Source organism: Leucoraja erinacea, chromosome 8 (genome assembly GCF_028641065.1).
Source record: "Leucoraja erinacea ecotype New England chromosome 8, Leri_hhj_1, whole genome shotgun sequence".
In the NCBI taxonomy this organism is placed as follows: Eukaryota; Metazoa; Chordata; class Chondrichthyes; order Rajiformes; family Rajidae; genus Leucoraja; species Leucoraja erinaceus.
Window position 1 is genome coordinate 47741275 of NC_073384.1, and position 19377 is coordinate 47760651.

At 37.2% G+C, this 19377-nt stretch overlaps 1 protein-coding gene across 4 annotated transcripts in view; it reads left to right on the forward strand.

Annotated features, from left to right (window-relative positions):
- LOC129699666 (suppressor of cytokine signaling 5-like) overlaps positions 1-19377 on the forward strand; it is a 31184-nt gene that overhangs the window by 8559 nt on the left and 3248 nt on the right. For 2 of the 4 annotated variants that reach the window (XM_055639652.1, XM_055639651.1), the window contains one exon: positions 5002-11740. The exons of 1 other annotated variant lie outside the window; for it this stretch is intronic. In XM_055639652.1, coding sequence (XP_055495627.1) covers positions 5017-6612 — 1596 coding nt within the window. In that variant the 5' untranslated portion in view covers positions 5002-5016 and the 3' untranslated portion in view covers positions 6613-11740. Of the gene's footprint in view, positions 1-1124; positions 1238-5001; positions 11741-19377 lie in introns of those variants that run through there. One more of the 4 variants, XM_055639653.1, reaches the window with a different exon arrangement.

The window sequence follows — 19377 nt, forward strand, 5'->3', positions numbered from 1 at the left end:
ACACATAATTTGGCCAAGAAGGTTGAGCTTCAGGCATGTGGGAATACTTAAACCTGAAGATTCTCTTCCACATCTCAACGATCTTGTCTCAGAAATGTGTAACTGTTCTTTCTTTACCTTTGAGTCCAAATACAGAATCCCTACCCAATAGCATAAGATTACCTTCACGAGAAATGGAGGAATTAATGGCAGCAACGATTCCACCTTGGGGCAATTTGGGATGAATTATGAAAATTTATATTGTTGATACTTGGTTTCTAAATCAAATTTAAATAAACTTTGGGAATCAATGCAGGCATTAAATGGCATTTTAATGTTATTTTGCGAGAAAGAATGAGAAAGCAGACTGAAGATTGTACAAATATTTAAAGGTGGAAGTCAGGTTTGCAAAGAAGTTAAAACAAATGAAATTTGGAATATAGAAATGACATGGAGTTAAAAAAAAAAGTGATCACGCTTGCATAATTTGGTTCCAGCTGAACAAATCTCCAATTCTGAGTATCACACTTTGGAAAAGTATAAGCAGCAGTATGCGTTGTTAAGATTTCAAATACACTATTAAAAGGGTGGTGGTCAATAGTTTAAGAGGCAATAATACTTAATGGAGAAAACATTGTCTAGAGGTTAAGGGATGTTGGTTGGGGGATAGGGATAAAACGAGATTGCTCGTTGATGCAGAATATGCAGAAAAGCTACCTTTTTTTATTTTTTTTGGCAAAAATGCAATTTTAAAATGAAATGTACCCACAAATTCACGAGTAAAAGTTGACTGCTCTTTAAGCCATGTGTAACATTATAGCTCTTTGTTGGCTGGACAATTAGATACAATGTGATTACTTTTCAAGTGAGTTGTATCGTTCACGATTGATTGAAAAATACGACTTGACCACAAAAGGGATTTACTTGATAGAGTTTTGGATACAATTCTCACTTTCTACTAGAAAGAGTTCAGCAGTTAATTTGCAGTACAAATTGTGTTGGCTGCAATCCATTTGGGGATCTGTGTCAATTTGCAATAATTTGGGTTTATTGTAAATGTTTTGTGGGAGTTTAAGCTCCACTTGCAATAATGTGAGAATGTCAAATAAAGCTAATGTGTTCAGTTGTGCACTTTTTTTTTGAAGGAGTTGCTGCAGATGCTGGTTTAAACCAAAGATAGAAACAAAAAGCTGAAGTAACTCAGTGGGCCAGACAGCATCTCTGGAGAAAAGGAATAGATGACATTTGACCTGCTGAGGTACTCCTGCTTTGTGTTTCTCTTTCCTATGAGTGCATCAGTTACTTTTAAATTCTTTCAAATTATATTAAGATCTCCTTGATCAAGGATTATTAACATATAAAGACCTTCGGTGACTGAAGTGTATGAGATCCATAGATTTGGCCTTGAGTGGATCATGTGTAGGGTGGTGTGTTGCCTCAACTGCTTTTGTGGGGCATGCGAGGGTCTCCTTGACAAAGGAATATGGACAAGTTAAATAAGTGGGCAAAAAAATTGACATTAATATATGATGTTGGATCCAAATGGCCCATTGAGTGTACTGCAATTATCAAGAGATTTTTCCAATTAACCCCTGTCTTTCCCCTATTTGTTTTTCGTTCCCGCAGTCCCCTGTAGCTTATTCTTTCATGCCCATCAGTTTCAATCTTTCTCCTACCACCTATTTAAGTTTAATTGACTTTTGTAAACTGTCACCAGCTAACACTAATGTGGATGGAACATCTGGGAGAGGGGGGGAGAAACCTACACAGGGAAAAAGTACAAACTAAACAAATGGCAGCAGAGATTGCTGTGATGCTACCATCCATTATGTCCATTATTGGGAGGATGTCAGAACAGGATATTTTGAAACCATGTGAAACTAAACATTTCTGCAAGGAAGGAGCAATGTATACTGCTTTGAGATGCCGAAAGTAAACTTGCAGATATGATAAACAGTGAATGCAATTTTTTTTTTGTGAACCTATGAACTGGGGATTGATGAACAAAGGTTAGGCTGCTCTCGTGCCACAACTCCATAGGGCTTTGTGATCTAATTGGAATACTTTGCACAGTTATGATTTCAATATTTAAAGTCTTGTTGGTCAATGCAACATAAATTTAACAGATTAATTCATGAAATGTAATCTGCCTTGTAAGGAACGATTCGGATTGGCCAATTGTGCTGAATTTCTTTTGGAATCCTGAGCAGGGTTGACTTTAGAAAGATGCTGGAACGATGCTTCCTCTAGAAAAGTGGAGGCAATGAGAGAAGTAGAAAAGAGGAACTACAGATGGTGTTTTACACAAAGTGCTGGAATAACTCAGCACGTTAGGTAGCCTTTGGAAGAACAGGACCCTTTGGAAGAAGAGTCTCGACCTGAAACGTCACCAATCTATGTTCTCCAGAGATGCTGGCTGACCTACTGAGTTACTTCAGCACTTGGTCCCTCATGGGAGGCAATGTGAATTGTGTGGAAAAGTCGATTGGAGGCACCAGTTCTGCTGCAATCTTGAATTATGAGCAGGTCCTTGGCCTAATTTTGCTTTGTGTGTTCTCATGTAGTCATTCAAGCCTTGTGATAATGGGCATTAGGTTGTCAAGTTTCCCTCTCCCCTGACTTAGTCTGAACAAGGGTCTTAACTCGAAACGTTACCTGTTCTTCTTGTCCAGAGATGCTGCCTGACCAGGTGAATTACTCATGCATTTTGTGTCTATCTGAAATAAAAAATGGACTCAATCTTGAGATGAAAGAAGCAAACGTACCAAATAGAGCTATGCTTATTTAGCCGAGGTTTATACATTCTGGTCTAGCAGGACACCAGATTGTGGTCCTTGCCCGCAAAGCCTTAGTGGTGGCTGCACTGAGCTTCAGTGTTACTACAACACATACGCCTGCTCCATGGAATAAGTCATTAGCAGCATTTGTATGTTACTTTACGAAGCAACCAAGACGACATTTCAGACGGGCTACAGTGAAGCTTTTATTGAGATCTTCCAACAGGAGTTTATCTGACTGTCTCTGGGAATAGACTGTACATCGGGGTCATTGTATTGCGGCTGCTCAGTGAACTTCTCCAAGGGGCATTATACCGTTGTTCAGATCATCACAAATGCACTGCTCAGTACAATGTGGCCAATTTTCTCGCGCGTCACAACTATCTTGGGCAACGTGTTGTGAGAGTAAGATTGCAGCTATGCACAAAGGATCTAATAGAGACAGCTCATTCACTACCAGCCAAGCGAGCTCTTGCTGCTGCTTTGAATTCTCTGAACAAAACAGTAAGAGAATGATCACTGTATTACATGCCTCCTCGTGAGTTGGAGGAACAGATGGGTAGGCAGATTTCCGATAACCTATGCATTCAGAAATTGTAGTAATTATCTTGAGGTTCTAGTTTCATGCACTTGATTAACCTACGCTAATTATCTAGTTAAATAATAATGTAGCCAGCATGTATAATACTTTTTGTTATAGGAGCTGGATGTCATGTTCTTATCCTAATATGTATTTTGTCTGCCATCAGGTAGATGGAAATTGAACATCAAGTTTGTGCAAGTGTAAACTTAAGTACGGGGACTCCATGTTAGGGCTGTTTGGGTTATGTAAAATTGGTCTTTCAGAATTCATAAATCACTGAAAAAATAAGATACAGAATAAAATTTGTTCTCTTGGAATTTGTGAAATAAAGTAAATAAATCAACACTATTTTTCAACTCTGGTTTCTTGATGCATGCGCAGATGATGTGGCTTGGCATTGCAGAGATGCCACCTGTTTTCCAGGAACACAACCCCCACCCTGTAACCCATTGGTTCCCTTACCTTAAGAAAATTGATTTTCATTCCACAATTTGTCTTCAGCTTAATTCCTATAATTTACAAAACAATGCACCACTGACTCAGATGGCAGGCTTAATTTGGTTTATGGATTGTTTTTAAACTGGTCACATAATTTACAGCCTTCTATATTAAGCCTTTGTATCTGATGCCCTTGTGCAGAAATACAGAGTTTTTGTAATCCTTTTTTGGCTGGTGATTGGTCTGTGATACTATCCATCAAGCCTGCAGCGGCTTCTCACACCCCCACTCCTAACTTATCCAACCATATATCTGACCATAAAAAGCTAACACAAAAGTGTGAACATTTGATACCATTGAAATGTTAGCATTCTCCTGCAATTCACACTTGGATGGCAAACTTCTTAGTTTTCTTTTGTACCAACTGCTCCAGCACGTGTTTGATTCAAATTTTAATTTAGACCTTTATTTTAGTACCAACTATCATATCCATTTCAGTATGATGGCAATAATTTGTAACTAATTTAGTTCATTGACTTCCTAAAGGCACTGCAGTTTTATAAACTTGTGGCTGAATGATTTGGGATTTATAAAATGAGGAGCCTGATGCATTTGGAAGATAGATTGAAAGCTGTCTTTCAATCAGTGTTGTAAAATATCTCATTCTATCACTAGGGGGAACACGGCAAAGGTGAAAATCAAAAGCTAGATATTGGACATATGAAATAAATATTGCAAATACTCTATTCTGGCAACGAGTGGAAAGGCAGAGTTGATGTTTCAAGTCAAAGACTTTTCAAAAATTGACAATTCATGTTTTAGCAAAACAAATGATTCTTTCCACTTTTTCTTTGGATCTTGCAATTGTGGCCACATTTACCTGTAAGTCATTACCAAATCCGGTAATTAGCTATTGAACAAATTGAGTTCTTCTGATTTGGAACCAAATGTTTTCTTTAAACTGTTTGCAAGTTTATCGAGTAATATAGGGAGTTTCCTGGTCTTGACTTTTGTTTTAATTAATGAAAGCAATGTAATTGCATTATTTAGGGTGTTGGAATTTGGATATGTAAATGTCAAATGCATATAAATTTACATTGCCCGAAAACCTTAATTGCTAAAGTGAGTTTTGGTATAAAGTCCTCGATTATGGTTTAAAGTTTGTGAAATTCTATATGGCTTTATTTCTGCCCTGTCTTTAATATTCTTTCTTATATCCTTTAGATTCGTGCTTAACCTATGGATAAAGTTGGAAGGATGTGGAGCACTTTGAAGTACCGATGTCAGAATTTTTTTGTTAATGAAGGTGGAGGCCCAAATGAAAATGGTTTAAATTGTCCAAGTTGTTCCGTTGGCCAAAGCACAAATACAAATGTTGATGAACTGCCTCATCAAGGATTAGGGGGTGCAACAAATGAACATACAGACACAGGTTTAACCATAGACAGAAGGAATGGAAACTGTGTTTCTAATATCCCAGAGATTGTTGAAGCTGATTTGGATAAAGAAAATGATAATTTAGCTGCTGGACCGGAGTCTCGCCTTGTTCGACGAGACTCTTATTCCCGCCATGCTCCCTGGGGTGGAAAGAAGAAACACTCTTGCTCTACTAAATCCCAGATGTCATTTGAAACAGTTAAACGTTTTAGTAGATCAAGATCTGGGTTACAAAGGCGGGAAAGAAGATATGGCGTGAGTTCCATCCATGATATGGAGAGTTTGACTAATCGTGCTATGACACGTCCATCTATACGCCAACGTTTCCAAGAAACTGTAGGACTCTGTTTTCCCTTGCGCACACATAGTAAGCAGCCAAAGAGTTTATTGTCGAGCAGGAGAAAAATTTTGCTCTCTGAACTGATGCTTGAAAAATGTCCTTTTCCTGCTGGGTCAGATCTAGCCCAGAAATGGCATCTTATTAAACAACACACAGCTCCTGTAAGCTCGCAGTCAACTTGTTGGCTTGAAACGCTTGATCCTACTTTTTCTTCTACAGAAGACGAAGAAGATAGGCTCAGGGAAAGACGAAGGCTCAGTATTGAAGAAGGGGTTGATCCTCCTCCCAATGCCCTTATACACACTTTTGAAGCCACTGCACAAATTAATCAAACGTACAAACTGGGACCAAAGTTAGCACCTGGAATGAGTGAGCTTCCTGCTGACAATAATGGAGTTACAAATGGAGACTGGGATGTGGAGGAGGGCTCAACTACGCTTTGTCTTCAGGCACGAAAACAGAAATCACGGCCAACGGCAGGAGAAAATATTGGTCATGCTGCCAGACCTGGACCTTGGAAAGTGCACACACAAATTGATTACATTCATTGTTTGGTGCCAGACTTGCTTCAGATTACAAGTAACCCTTGTTACTGGGGAGTAATGGATCGTTATGAAGCTGAGGCTCTCCTTGATGGCAAGCCTGAAGGGACATTTCTACTCAGGGACTCTGCACAAGAGGATTACCTCTTCTCTGTGAGCTTCCGTCGTTATAACCGCTCCTTGCATGCTAGGATTGAGCAATGGAATCATAATTTTAGTTTTGATGCTCATGATCCCTGTGTTTTTCACTCCTCCACTGTAACGGGCCTCCTGGAACATTACAAGGATCCCAGCTCATGCATGTTTTTTGAACCTTTGCTGACTGTTCCGCTGACCAGGACCCTTCCCTTCAGCCTGCAGTACATCTGTCGTGCAGCCATTTGCTACTGTACAACGTATGATGGAATAGATGCCCTTCCACTTCCCCCACCTCTACAAGAGTATCTGAAAGAGTACCACTATAAACAGAAAGTACGAGTGCGATGGTTAGAACGAGAACCATCCAAGGTCAAATAAGGATTTGTCTTTTTTAATATTACTGAAATTGCTGACGACCCTGACATATGGGACATTATGAAGATGATAAACTTATTCAGAAAGAATTATTTAAGACTAACTCACAATATGTGGTAACTTTTTGCAACTTCCTTTTAGGGTATTTTGGCACTTTGTGTCTGTAAATTAGTGGATACTGCAGGTCTATATACAAATTAACATGCATGTATTTATTGTGTTGGCAGTTAACAACTTTGTACCTTTGCAGTTGTCTTTGAGGGATGTGGTCAAAAATCATTGATTTAGGGCAACTATGGAGCTCTCTGTAGATTTGATATTGGAATTACCATTTACGATAGAATCTTGGAAATTGTGATGAAATTTAAAAATAATTTTAAGGAAGTGCCATTTGAGATTCAACACCATTTTGGTGCATTCTGGCAGCCAACCTGCATGAATTTGACCAGACTGGAAGGATTTTTTTGGAGGTCTGTAATGGCATTTTTTTTGTCAATAACTGGTTTCCTGGAGTTATTTTGTGATTGACTGCTGAATGGTTATAAAGTGCAACTTGAGTACATTATGACCCATGTCTGGCCCTTCAAAACTATTTTGAAATCACTTTTAAGCTTTTGCTTCTGGAATGTATAGGGGAAATTCAGTGGTAATGCGTTTGATCGAAAAGTTATTTTATCTGTGGATTATCACTTGCATTCCTGAGTGGAATTTTGGTTGTGTGATTTAAATCTGACCAGAACAGGTCATTGACATGGTTAAAATCTGAGATTGTTGTGTAGTATTTCTAAATTATGTTTAGAAATCTTGCTCAAGGATTCAACAAGTTCAAGGATTCAATGTTTTTTGCTTGTGCACATATCCACATTTGTTTTAGAACTTACAGATGAGAGTGGCAACAAAACCTAAATGGAAAATATTGTTTAAATTGATTTGAATGCCTGGATAATTTTCAGACAAAAGAGCAAACAACTCCAGCTTCTGTTGTTAATTAAGGTAATGATATTCTATGGAGGGAGGAACATTATATCTTGATTAAAGTAATTTTCCTGGATTTTTGAATATTTAGGGTATTGCCCTATTTTAAATTTTTGTTATGAGAATGTCCCTCGTCTCAAACTTGTAAAATTAACAATATCTCAGCCAATTCTGGTGGAAGTGTGACAACAATCTTTACTATATCAGTTTCTCAAATACAAGTAGTTAGTGTAATGTAGGTGGCATTTGAACATCATACCTCTTATTTTCTAGTAAATTGGTAACCATTAGATTATTTGGGGCTGTAGACTATTTGCATTTGGGTGTTTAAAAGAACATCTAGAAAAGAGAGAATGGTGTGATTTAACTTTGGACCCATCTGGGCGAGACATAGAATGCTCACCAACTATTTGGCTTTTGTTTTGCCACCGGTACATTGTCACAATTGGGTCAGAGTCACTTTCACTTCAAATGATAACACCAGTATTTGAAAGTTTGCTTTGTTCCATTTAGATTAAACATTAAAAAAACCCTCTCGTGTATATATTTGTCCCAAAATTCTTAAACTTGTTCTTTAGGGAAATATAAACTTTAAGTAGCTGCAATACTGAACAGAAGCTCAATAGTTGCTCAATAAAATTGTGATACTCTGCTGTTTTTTGGCATTGTGGCCTTTGTAGACGGTGACTGTAATTTTGGCTGTGAGCAGTTAATTCCTATCCAAGCTTTGCTCATTTGGCCTATGTGAACAAGATAACTAACATGCCACGCTGTGTACTTTCCTACTTTGACAGAGCAGCTTTTAGCAAGTTAACTTTGTTAGAGGACTTAAGATATTTTGTGGAACCGGATTGTTTCTCATGTTCTTTCATTCACAATCTGGTGCAGCCTGGATTTTCTTTTTAATCCTTCAAGGACTAAAGGTATTGGAAGATGCTAATTTAATAATTCAATATGCAGTGGGAATTTTAAATTGTGTTTCTACATCAAATAAATGCAGTTATCCAAATTAAACATGTATTAGTTGTATTCCATATGTTAAAGATTAATCTAATTTTTCATGAATTGCTTTAATAGTATGTTAGCATTTTTATTGTAGGCAAGCAGATCCTGAAAAGCACTCGACTACCCTAATAACCCCTTGGGGTTGTATAATTTTTAAGATGTATTGTCAAGAGGTGCTGTGTAAGTTAAAACTGCATCAATTGCTTTCAACTTTAAGCTATTGAGTAAACTTGTAAACACATTTGTAAAAATCTATTCTGATTGTTTAGTACAAAGGTCTAATTCTTGCCATACATACAATTAGAATGTCATTTATTTTTAATGTCTAATTAAATGTTTGGATGTTGCACATTTAGGCTGTAGCGATTTGTATCAACTACCTGACACCCTTAATATTTTATCCCCATTACCTGGTTTTGAAATTTCAAAAGATTAGTAACCTGCAGAATTGCCATCGTTATTGTGTCCGGTGATACGTATTCTAAATTATAGAAATGGTTCAACTGCAACTACCCTCTTCTTAAACTTTCTGTAATTGCAGCCCCTGAATACCATTTGTTGCACTTGATATACAATTTAAATTACCTTCAAAAATGCCTTTCTTGGGAAAATGTTTCAAGATACTTGAATCATTCTAGTTAAGGGGAACATATTTAATTTCTAGTTAAGGGGAACATGTTTAATTTCTTGGTCGTTTTACTTGTTTAATTGAGAGCAACTTGGAATTGTAGTATGGTTGTAAACCTATATCTAAATTAACAATTAACTTTCTCCCAAACTAAATCAATGTATTCAGTCTGTTTATTTAAAGATAAAGCTGGTAGGATTTTTTTGTGCAGAATTTTTTTGTTTATTGAGAATGAATACAGCTGAAATGTAAATCAAATGTTTTAGCTTCCACTAACAGATATTGTATACTAGTAAGTATAGTGTAATCCAAAGAAAAAAAAAACATTAAAGAATTACAGATTCTTTTTGTGTCCTTCCCAGGAATTTATTGTACTTTTCAACATACTATTAATTAGTTATTGATCTCCCAGGCATTTGTAAAATGGTATTGATACAAAATAGTTACTTTTGGAAAACAGGCCAGTAAGCAATGGATAAAAATATGCTTGGAGCTACTTTGAATGGAAGGCATTATACAATGATGTGCTTTTTAGCTCCTACGGAACTCTTGAACCATTTCCACTAGTCCTTGTTTCCTGCATTATTCAAATTGTGTATGATATGGAATTATTTAAAATGTAAGTTGACAATGGATCTTTCTTAATAACCTCTTCAAGTGTGCCTGGCTTTATTGAAAATCATTTGTGAATGCTGAACAGATTTTTAAAAAATCACGTTGAGGTTGTCTTTTTTTGCTTTTTGCACACTAAGGTGTGTGCTCTGTGTTCTCCCTTCCACTTTAAACTCCTAGATTTGCAAGTTGTTTGTCCAAAACAATTGGGATGAAACCCTTGACAGAAATGTTTAACATTGCATTGTACTTGTACAATACAGGGAAACTATTTAACACTAGAGTTATTTTGCAAATGTCAAGTATTTTTTACGGCAATGTATTTAAATGTGATTTTATTTAACTTCTGTAAATTTAATATTTCTATCACCTAAAGATGAATAATTCTTAGAAACCAAACCAAATTGTTCCAGTCTATGTACTATTTATTACATTTTATATTAGACCGTTCTGCCTATTAGATAAAATAACTAGAATTTGGATGTAGTGGATGTGGGAGGAAAATATATCAATTTCAAATTGATATTCATTTTTTCCTGTTCAATTTGGAATAACAGCAAACAATTTTTGTCTATTTAATGGTCTTTGTACTTAGAATTTGGACAGCCTTAAACCACTCTCCATAACGGTTGTTGGAACTGGTACACAATGTAACTTGTCATGGCAACTTATTTGGGAATTGAAAGCGTATACTGAGTTTTAAGCCCGATAAGGAGTTCCAGTTTGATACTTAAAAAAAAATCTGTCGTCAAGTTTCAAGAACCTCTAACCCTTGTAATATAGGTGATTCTTTTATGCTTGTAAAAGAAACGGTCACACCTTTTGTTACCTGTTCTAATTTTTTTTAACTCTGCATCAGCTTCATGTTAATTTTTTTTTAATGATGGTCGCTTCGAAGGTTACTCAACTTGTTTGTGTGCTGATGATTTGTGTCTTAGGATTCTAAAGCACTTTACAAGAGTTTTAAAACTATCAAATATGGGATTTATTATTCCTTGGTTTATTTTTCATATGGGCCGCCATCTCACAAACGGGCTACAAAGATTCTAAAAGTGCTAGTGGAACAATAATGACATTATTTTTGGCAGGTGGAACCAAAGTTTAGTGACGAGCAACAGATATGTGGCTTATCCCCTAGTATTAAAGCACGTAGCAAACTATTCAGTGTAGCTTACTTGAATGCTGGTATTGGGGGGGGGGGTACATTTGGGTTGAGCAGCAGGTGCTAAAAAGAACATGTAATTTTGCCTTTTATCTGTAATGTTAGACTTGCTGAATGCCTTTTTTCTTAAATAGGCCACCAACTTCCTGAAAATATATGACAATTTTTTTTTGTGGGCACAATGAGTTTGTGGCATGGAAACCCATGTTTATTCGTGCATCTGAATTCTAATTGTTGTAAATTGCATTAAGGTTCTGTTCTCAATAGTATTTTTGCAACTTAGCTGAAAGCATTTATTTGCTAAAGTTTTCAACCCTCAATCATTTGTGCACTTTGAGATTTTTTAAGAAATCTCTTTTTTTGTCGGATGTGTGTGCGTGTCTAATGGCATATCAAGTGCTTTGATGTAAGCTAATTGCTATAGGTATGTAAAAGGTAATTATTGCTGTTTATAATCAAATGTTCGTGCGTATGAATTAAACTGGCTAAATATCTTTTCTGAAAGATCCAGCTATGTAGCCAATTTTGTAGTATGTATTCTGTTATACTCTTGATAAGTGAATGCCTGTTTGGGGTATTGTTTACATTGCACATAAAATCCTGTATATGCTCATTCTGACATGTTGTACAATAGAACTTATCACTTTATTTTGCTATGTATTGCGGATACCCCTCCCTTCCACCCTGCAGGCTTCCTTGGTGTCCTCTGGCTTCATTGTCTTAATATAGAATAAAAAACACCCGCTAAATGCCTTGTCCTTGTCCTTTTTTATTCCCCAATGACTATAAAATATTAAACTGTCTAATGCATTCTAAAGGGGTGTTGGTTAAATCTTGTTAATCCAGTGAATTATTTTGTTTGTTACCTAATTTAGTTTTTAAAAGTAGCATAAATATAGAATTATGCCAATGACAAGTGGTTGACGGGAGAGGGGGGGGGGGGGGGGGGGTAATTACAGAAAAATCAAGCATGAAATGTAATGTGAGAATTTACGACAAGAAATTAGATGCCAACATATATGTGAATCCAAAAGTAAATAAGGTATGTTGTGTGCATTGACAACAAAAATGGGGATTTGGATGGTTAGGACTATGTTAAGAAATTAGTACTTCGCATCTATCTTCACCAGGTAATGGGGTGGTTCCAAATTAATGATAGAGGAGATGCTTGTGATACTAGCCAGATGTGAAGTTTTTTTTTAAAATGGCCGAACATGGAATAAGAGGCAAGTCAAAGGGGCACCGACCAAAATCTTTAGATATGTTTTCAATACAGGGGTGGTGCCTGAGGAATAGTGTGACATTTACACTTTTATTTGAAAATTGGACTAAGGATACGCCTGGTAAAATTATTTAAAAAATTGAACTGGGTTAGGATTAGTAAAGGGCTCAATTGGTTTTAAGGGTAAATTATGAAGAACCAATCCAGTAGAGTTTTTGCAGGGTAACAGAATTTTCGGATGATACAGTTGATGTGTTGTACCAAGACTTCAAGAAGATTTGACAACATGTTGCAGAACTGGTTCGAAAATATGTTGAAATATGGATACAAAGGTGGCTAAGTAACAGGCATGTGTGGTGGTGTTTTAGACTAGAGGACGTAATGCTACCCAGGAATTTGTACTAGTCTTTTTTTGGGTGCACATTTTTGATCTAGTCTCATGCAATGCAAGCCCCTATTGCTAAATCTGATTATGTGTACTTGGCAGGCTTCTGAACTTGAACTCTGATAAATTAGAACAAAATCGAAGAAGGTGAGTAGAATGGACAACCACATGGTAAATTGCGTTTAATACAAATATGCCACATATTCTTATGACCAATTTGGAATAAAGGATGCTTTTTCAACATTTTTATAGAAGCGGAGGGAGCTGGTAAGTATGGGTGCACAAGTTGTTGAGTGGTTAATAAGTAAACACAATTGTGGACTTCATCAGAAACAGCTTAGAGTATAAAAGCATGGAAACTCATGTTCATTATAAAACACTGGCCTGATGTCAGTTGGAATATTGTGGTCATTTCATTATAGGAAGAATGTGAAGACACAGGAGATGGTACAGAGGAGATATACAAAAATGATTCCTCGAAAGACATTGGAGAGGGAATGTTTAATTTCATCAGAAAAAGGCTGACGAGATGTTTTTAATCATGTTGATCATCCCGTTCATTGTAGATGACCAGCATTTGGCCCAGCGCCAACCCTTTCAGTCACACCACTAGACTCCAGCCTACATTCCAAAACACAGCCTTTCACCAGAGCCAATTCTGTATCCATTTAGCTACCTCTTCCTGGATCGTTGCAATGTAACCTTTCAGAGCAGCATATCAGGCAGGACCTTGTTGAAGTCTGTTTTATTCTATAGGGAGTCTCGACCCAAAACATCACCCATTCCTTCTTTCCAGAAATGCTGCCTGCCCCGCTGAGTTACTCCAGCATTTTGTGAATCAACTGAACTGAATCAAAACACCTCCTACAAATGCATACAGTAGAAGTACAGTAGAAGATCTATAGGGTCTTTATAAAAGCTAAAAGACCATTATCCAAGTTAATGCTCTTCTGCTAAAGCTATATACAGCAAGAAAATAGGTCCTTTAGCCTTCCTTGTAAACCCACCAAATTAAGGACTGATTCTAGATTTCTATGAATGAATCGGAGGGCTAGAGATGGGATTGCAAACCTTCACTTGGATCGTTCTGTCTTCAAGAAGTGAATATCACTTTGCTATTGCATATAATCAAAGGCTTGTTTTAATTTTCTAAATTGTTTGCATCAAAGCTGAGATGCTAGCCGGATCCACCTTGTTCTGGTGGTACTTTTCTGTCCCCAAGTCAATCTACTTTGCTCGTTTATCAGTCATTTCACATCTGTTTATGAGATGATGTTACTTACATTTGGCTGTATATGTTAAGACAATAAGAACCCAAGAATCAGTTGTTTTTAACTCTTCATGCCTGTTGTGCCATTGTTAAATTCTCTCTGATCCCATTTAAAATTTTCATTTGACGAGGAGATGCAAGCTTTCCTAATGTTTCCTAATTTCAACCTCATTTTCTACACACCATGTCCTCTATTATTAGCTCTATTAGCAGCAATAGTTTCTATTCTATTTATTTCCTCTAATATTTTGATTTTAAAAATGTAGGTTGCATTCCTAGTTTGTGTATCACTTCCCTGCAGAGATATTTGCATTGTCTTTAGTCAGAGTTGAAGTTTTGAATAACTGGAGTGTGGCAAATGATGTACCATTAATTAGGAAGTGCTGCAAGGAGAAGCCAGGGACTCGACCAAAAATGTCACCTATTCCTTTTCTCCAACGATGCTGCCTGACCCACTGAGTTACGCCAGTATTTTGTCTTTCTCCAAGGAACTTGAGGCCAGTAGGTCACAGTGTGGCGAAGGCATTTGCATGCTTCCTTTCAATGGGAAGGGTTTTGTGTATAAAGGAATTTGGAACATCAAGATGCAGCTGTTCAAGTCAAATGTGAGACCACACCAGGGAAACTGCAGTTCTAGCTACCCAGCTCTAGGAAGGATGTTATTATTTGAATGGGTACAGAAGAGATTTGCCAGGATGTTACCTGGGTTTCTGTGCTCGAGTCAAATGGAGAGGTTGGTTAGGATGGAACATTTTTCTTTGAAGCGTAGGTGTCTGAGGGATCATTGAGGTGCACAAGATGATGAGGGGCATGGATAAAGTGAATGCTTACTATATTTTCCCCAGGATAAGGCTTAAGATAAGAGGGGAGACATTTAAGACTATCTTGTGGTCAATTTTTACAGTGAGAGTAGTCCATATCTGAAATGAGCTGCCAAAGAAAACACTAAAAGCAGATGCAATTGTGACTTCAAAACATTTGAACAGATTTATGGATAGTAAGAGTTTTGTTAGTTATGGGCCAAATGCAGGCAAATGGGGCCCGCCCAACATGCCAACTTGGCCAGCATGGATAAGGTTGGCTGAATGGCTCCTTTCTGTGCTGTACACCTCTTTAGATCAAATTTCTGTGCTATGGTGTTCAGAAATAGACTTTCTCTGGTGAGCTTTGAATAACTGTAACATAACTTGTACACTAGCTAATGTCGCTGTCAGATGAGCATTGTAACAGTTATGTCAGAAATAATAACTACATTTGCGTCTTACAGCCATTATTGCATTTGCTTACAAACTCTATAACTCCATTCTTTTAACCAAGTACAGCTTCCATGGGCATATTCGACAGCATAGTTATGAAAGTTTACATACCATCTTCATTGATGCAATGTAACTTTATAGTCGCACATACCTAGGTATAGTGAAATTCGTTTTTTGTGCATACAATATGGTAAAAACACACAACAGACTTCACCTAAGCAGTACAAAGAGTCGCCACGATTCTGGTGCCGACAAAGTTTCAAAAGTTCTTAGTAGTCTTATCTTTGAGCATGCAGCGCACATTGGAGATGACGAGTATGCAACTGTGGGAGTTTGGAATTTGCACAAGTTATGTTGGGGCGTTCTGAACTTCTGCAGAGCTATGGAGGTGTAGAACTGAAGGCGTTGTAGTAGAAATTTTGGGACTACAACTGAAGAAAAATCCCAAACCAGTGATTTGCAGTTTTTAGTCTGCATGCTAACGATGTTAGTGATTTCAACTCAATTGACTTCGGGGGTCAAAGAAAGCAAGTGGGTGAATACTTTTTGAGACACTGATTTAAAACTATTATTCCTCTCTTAAATGGCTGGTGAATTATATATTTTTACTGCAATAACATGGTGGCTGATTTAAAAGTCATACAATGCTGTTGGTAAAGTTTTTTTCCTATAGAAAACTTTTTTTACATCAAGATGTTCTTGTTAATTTCAATACAGAAAATAGTGAGGGAACAACATTGAACCAACCTATCCCAGTATAGTTACAACTCTGACATTTCCCAGAAAATATAAATTAATTTATCACAATCACAAAAGGCAGGGCACTTCTAATTTGGCTATTTGCTGTCCAGTTGGTTTACTGTCTATCTGTAAAGTGACAGAAGTCACCAACAATACTATCCAGTGGCACTTATTCACTGATAAACTGAGTTTAGCTTTTGCCAGGACCACTTGGCTAAATCTCAACAACCTTTTCCCTTATTAAACTTTAGTGAAAAACAAATCAATGGGTACTGTTTCAGGTTCAATCCTTTGCTTATTTCCTTCAAGTATCCTAATGGAAAATAAAACTACTCCAGCACTATGACTTTAGACTTTAGTGATACAGGAAACGGGCCTTTTGTCCCACTGAGCCTACGCTGACCAGAGATCACCCCATACGCTAATAGTATCTACACAGTAAGGACAAGTTACAATTATTTTTACTGAAGCCAATTAACCTGCAAGCCTGTATGTTTTTGTAGTGTGTAAGGAAACTGGAGCACCTGGAGAAAACACATGGTCACAGGGATAACGTACAAACTCCGTACAGACAGCACTCATAGTCAGGATCGAATCCGAGTCTCAGCTGCTGTAGGGCAGCAGCTCTACCAATGCATCACTGTGTCCTTTTGTTTATTAACCAACATCTGCAGTTCTCTGCTTCTTCATATAAATAGTGTTTATTTTTCCCACTTCCTCGCATTGCTGTTTCCCATTATGTACCAAGTAAAATATCTGGCACAGCTACTGGCAAGTCTTGAAACTCACACACACAGTCCATTGGCATCAGAACAAGAGAGGCTGGAAAAGTCTGCATTTTCATTGGCAGTCCTTTGAGAAAATTAGCCATCAACTGTCGTTTCTAAATGCAATTCAAAATGGTTGTAATGTAAACTCAAGATATGCTGTACTCCAGGAATGAAATTGACAATTTTGGATATACCCACTTACAAAGGAAACATTACTTAACATTTCAAGGAAGCCCTAGCATTGAGTTGATCGAATCCTGTTTAGTAACTTTTACCCTGGCCATTTGGAAAAAGATTTTCACCCAGATAGTAACTCACAATTATACAATTTATTTATTGTCATTTGAACCTCGAGTATGAAGTTCAAACAAAATTTGGTTTAACCCACTTTTTAAGATGTTACTTGGCCCATTGGTAAACAGGAATGTTCACCTGAGGTCACTCTCATCATCTTGACAAACTTGTGGGCAATCTGCAGTCCAGTTTATACTGCAGCGAGTTTAAAGGCGGCAGTCTAAACGAGATGTTCAAATGATGTCATTCACTTTGGAAAGGATGAGCAATTGGGATTAGTCATCATAACCTCCAGATTGAATTACTGTCATAGATTCACTGATTGGAATCCATTATTTATATTATTTAATTAAGGTGGAAGTTAAAGAGAGGGAGACTACATTCAGTGTAAAGTATCCTCTCAATTGAGATGTTAATTTTAAAATAAATCATTTTCAAAATAGCATTCATGCTGCAATGTATTAAATTGCTGAAAGTTCTCTGCGTGCAATGCACCATATTTTTCAGAACAACAGTACCCCGACAAATTTGTTGCATTAATATCCTTGCTCGAAAAATGACTCCCAAGGAGCAATGCAGATAGTCCTGGAAACTATTCCACGGAAATGATACAGACTGCAGTACTAGCCAAGTATTACTACACAGACTTTACCAGCCAGTGCCAGAAATTGAGCCAGTCACACATGGAGCCTCTAGCTGACATCAGCTAAGCAGCTCTCTGGAGAGTTTGAAATATTGGATATTCAGGAAAGAGAGATTATACAACCTTAAAAATAAAATGGTGAGCAATGTTGGCAAATAGTTTAATGATCTAAATGTGGCTTAACAATATCCATTAGAAACTGCTGTGATGGTGGAGCTCTATTTACAACGATCAATTCCTATAATATTTTGCAACAAATATATTCATTTTGACTGTTCTGATGTACTGTGTAATTGTGATAAGCAGGTATTAAGGGCTAAAAGTCTGATATCTGACTGCATATTGCTTTTCCCAAAACCTAGAAGAATGTTAGTACAGTGCTGCCATGCACCTCATAATGCAATATTCAAATACAGAATACATTTTCAATCTTTATATAACAATGTCCACAGAGTAAAATGTACCATAATGCATGGTGCCAAATGCATTAAAAAAAATCTATTTTGCATGTTTATACGATGCAGTGTTACATTGAGTTTAAGAATTTAAAAGTAACTGATGCATTCATAAGAAAGGGCCAATGACAATACAAAAACAGTATTTGGAGATAGACACAAAACTGGAGTAACTCAGCAGGTCAGACAGCATCTCTGCAGAAAAGGAATAGGTGATGTTTCGGGTTGAGACCCTTCAGACTGAGTCAGGGGAAATGGAAATGGGAGATATAGACAGTGATGTAAAGAGATATAAAATATATAAATGAAAGAAATGTAAAAAAGTAACAATAAAGGAAACAGGCCATTGTTAGCTGTTTGGTAGGTGAGAACGAGTACAGATATTGAGAGCCAACAAGACGATTTTGAAGCTGGTACGACTTGGATGGGGAACGGATGGAGGGAGAGGGAATGTAGGGGTTATTTGAAGTTGGAGAAATCAATAATCATACTACTGGTTTGTAAGCTGCCCAAGCAAAATATAAGATGCTGTTCCTTCAATTTGTGTATGGCCTCACTCTGACAATGGAGGAGACCGAGGACAGAAAGGTCAGTGTGGGAAGGGGAATTAAAGTGTTTGCCAACTGGATGAGGTAGGTTCAGGCAGACTGAGCGGAGGTATTCAGCGAAACGATCGCCCAGTCTACGTTTGGTCTCGCCCATGTATAAGAGTTCACACCTTGCACAATGGATACTGTAGTTGAAGTTGGAGGAGGTACAAGTGAACCTCTGCCTCACCTGAAAGGACTGTCCGGATTACATTGTTCTTTCAGATACGTTGCTATGGGGAGCTAATAAATGAGTTAATATTTAGAAAACGCAAGTTAGAATCAGTTCACAAGCAAAATAGCTATTTTAACCAATATATATTTATTTCTGCTATACATCACATTTAGCAGTTTTAATGAGATTTTCCACATTAAGCAGCACCTGGAGAAAGCAAATTCCTCGAGAATACAATTGCATCCCAATATTTCCCTTTCAGAGACTTTTCACTCTTTGGGCACTGCATAAAATGTGACCACAATGACCTCCGTACTTTATATTCTGAGGATTGATGATAATAATGGACATGTTATTTCAGACGGTTTAGTCTCCCTTGAGCTAGATTTATTCACAGCAAATAGAAATTTAGGATGTTATCAATTCACAGTGCACACAACAAAAAGAGACTAACATCCACAGATGGCTATCACTGCATTTCAGAGGGTTTTTTTTAAGGGAGTGGGTGATGTTTCAGTTTCGTGCAGTGGAGATACCTGGCTAGACTTTCAGCATTTTTTGCAATAAAGTGGTCATATTGGCAGTGCA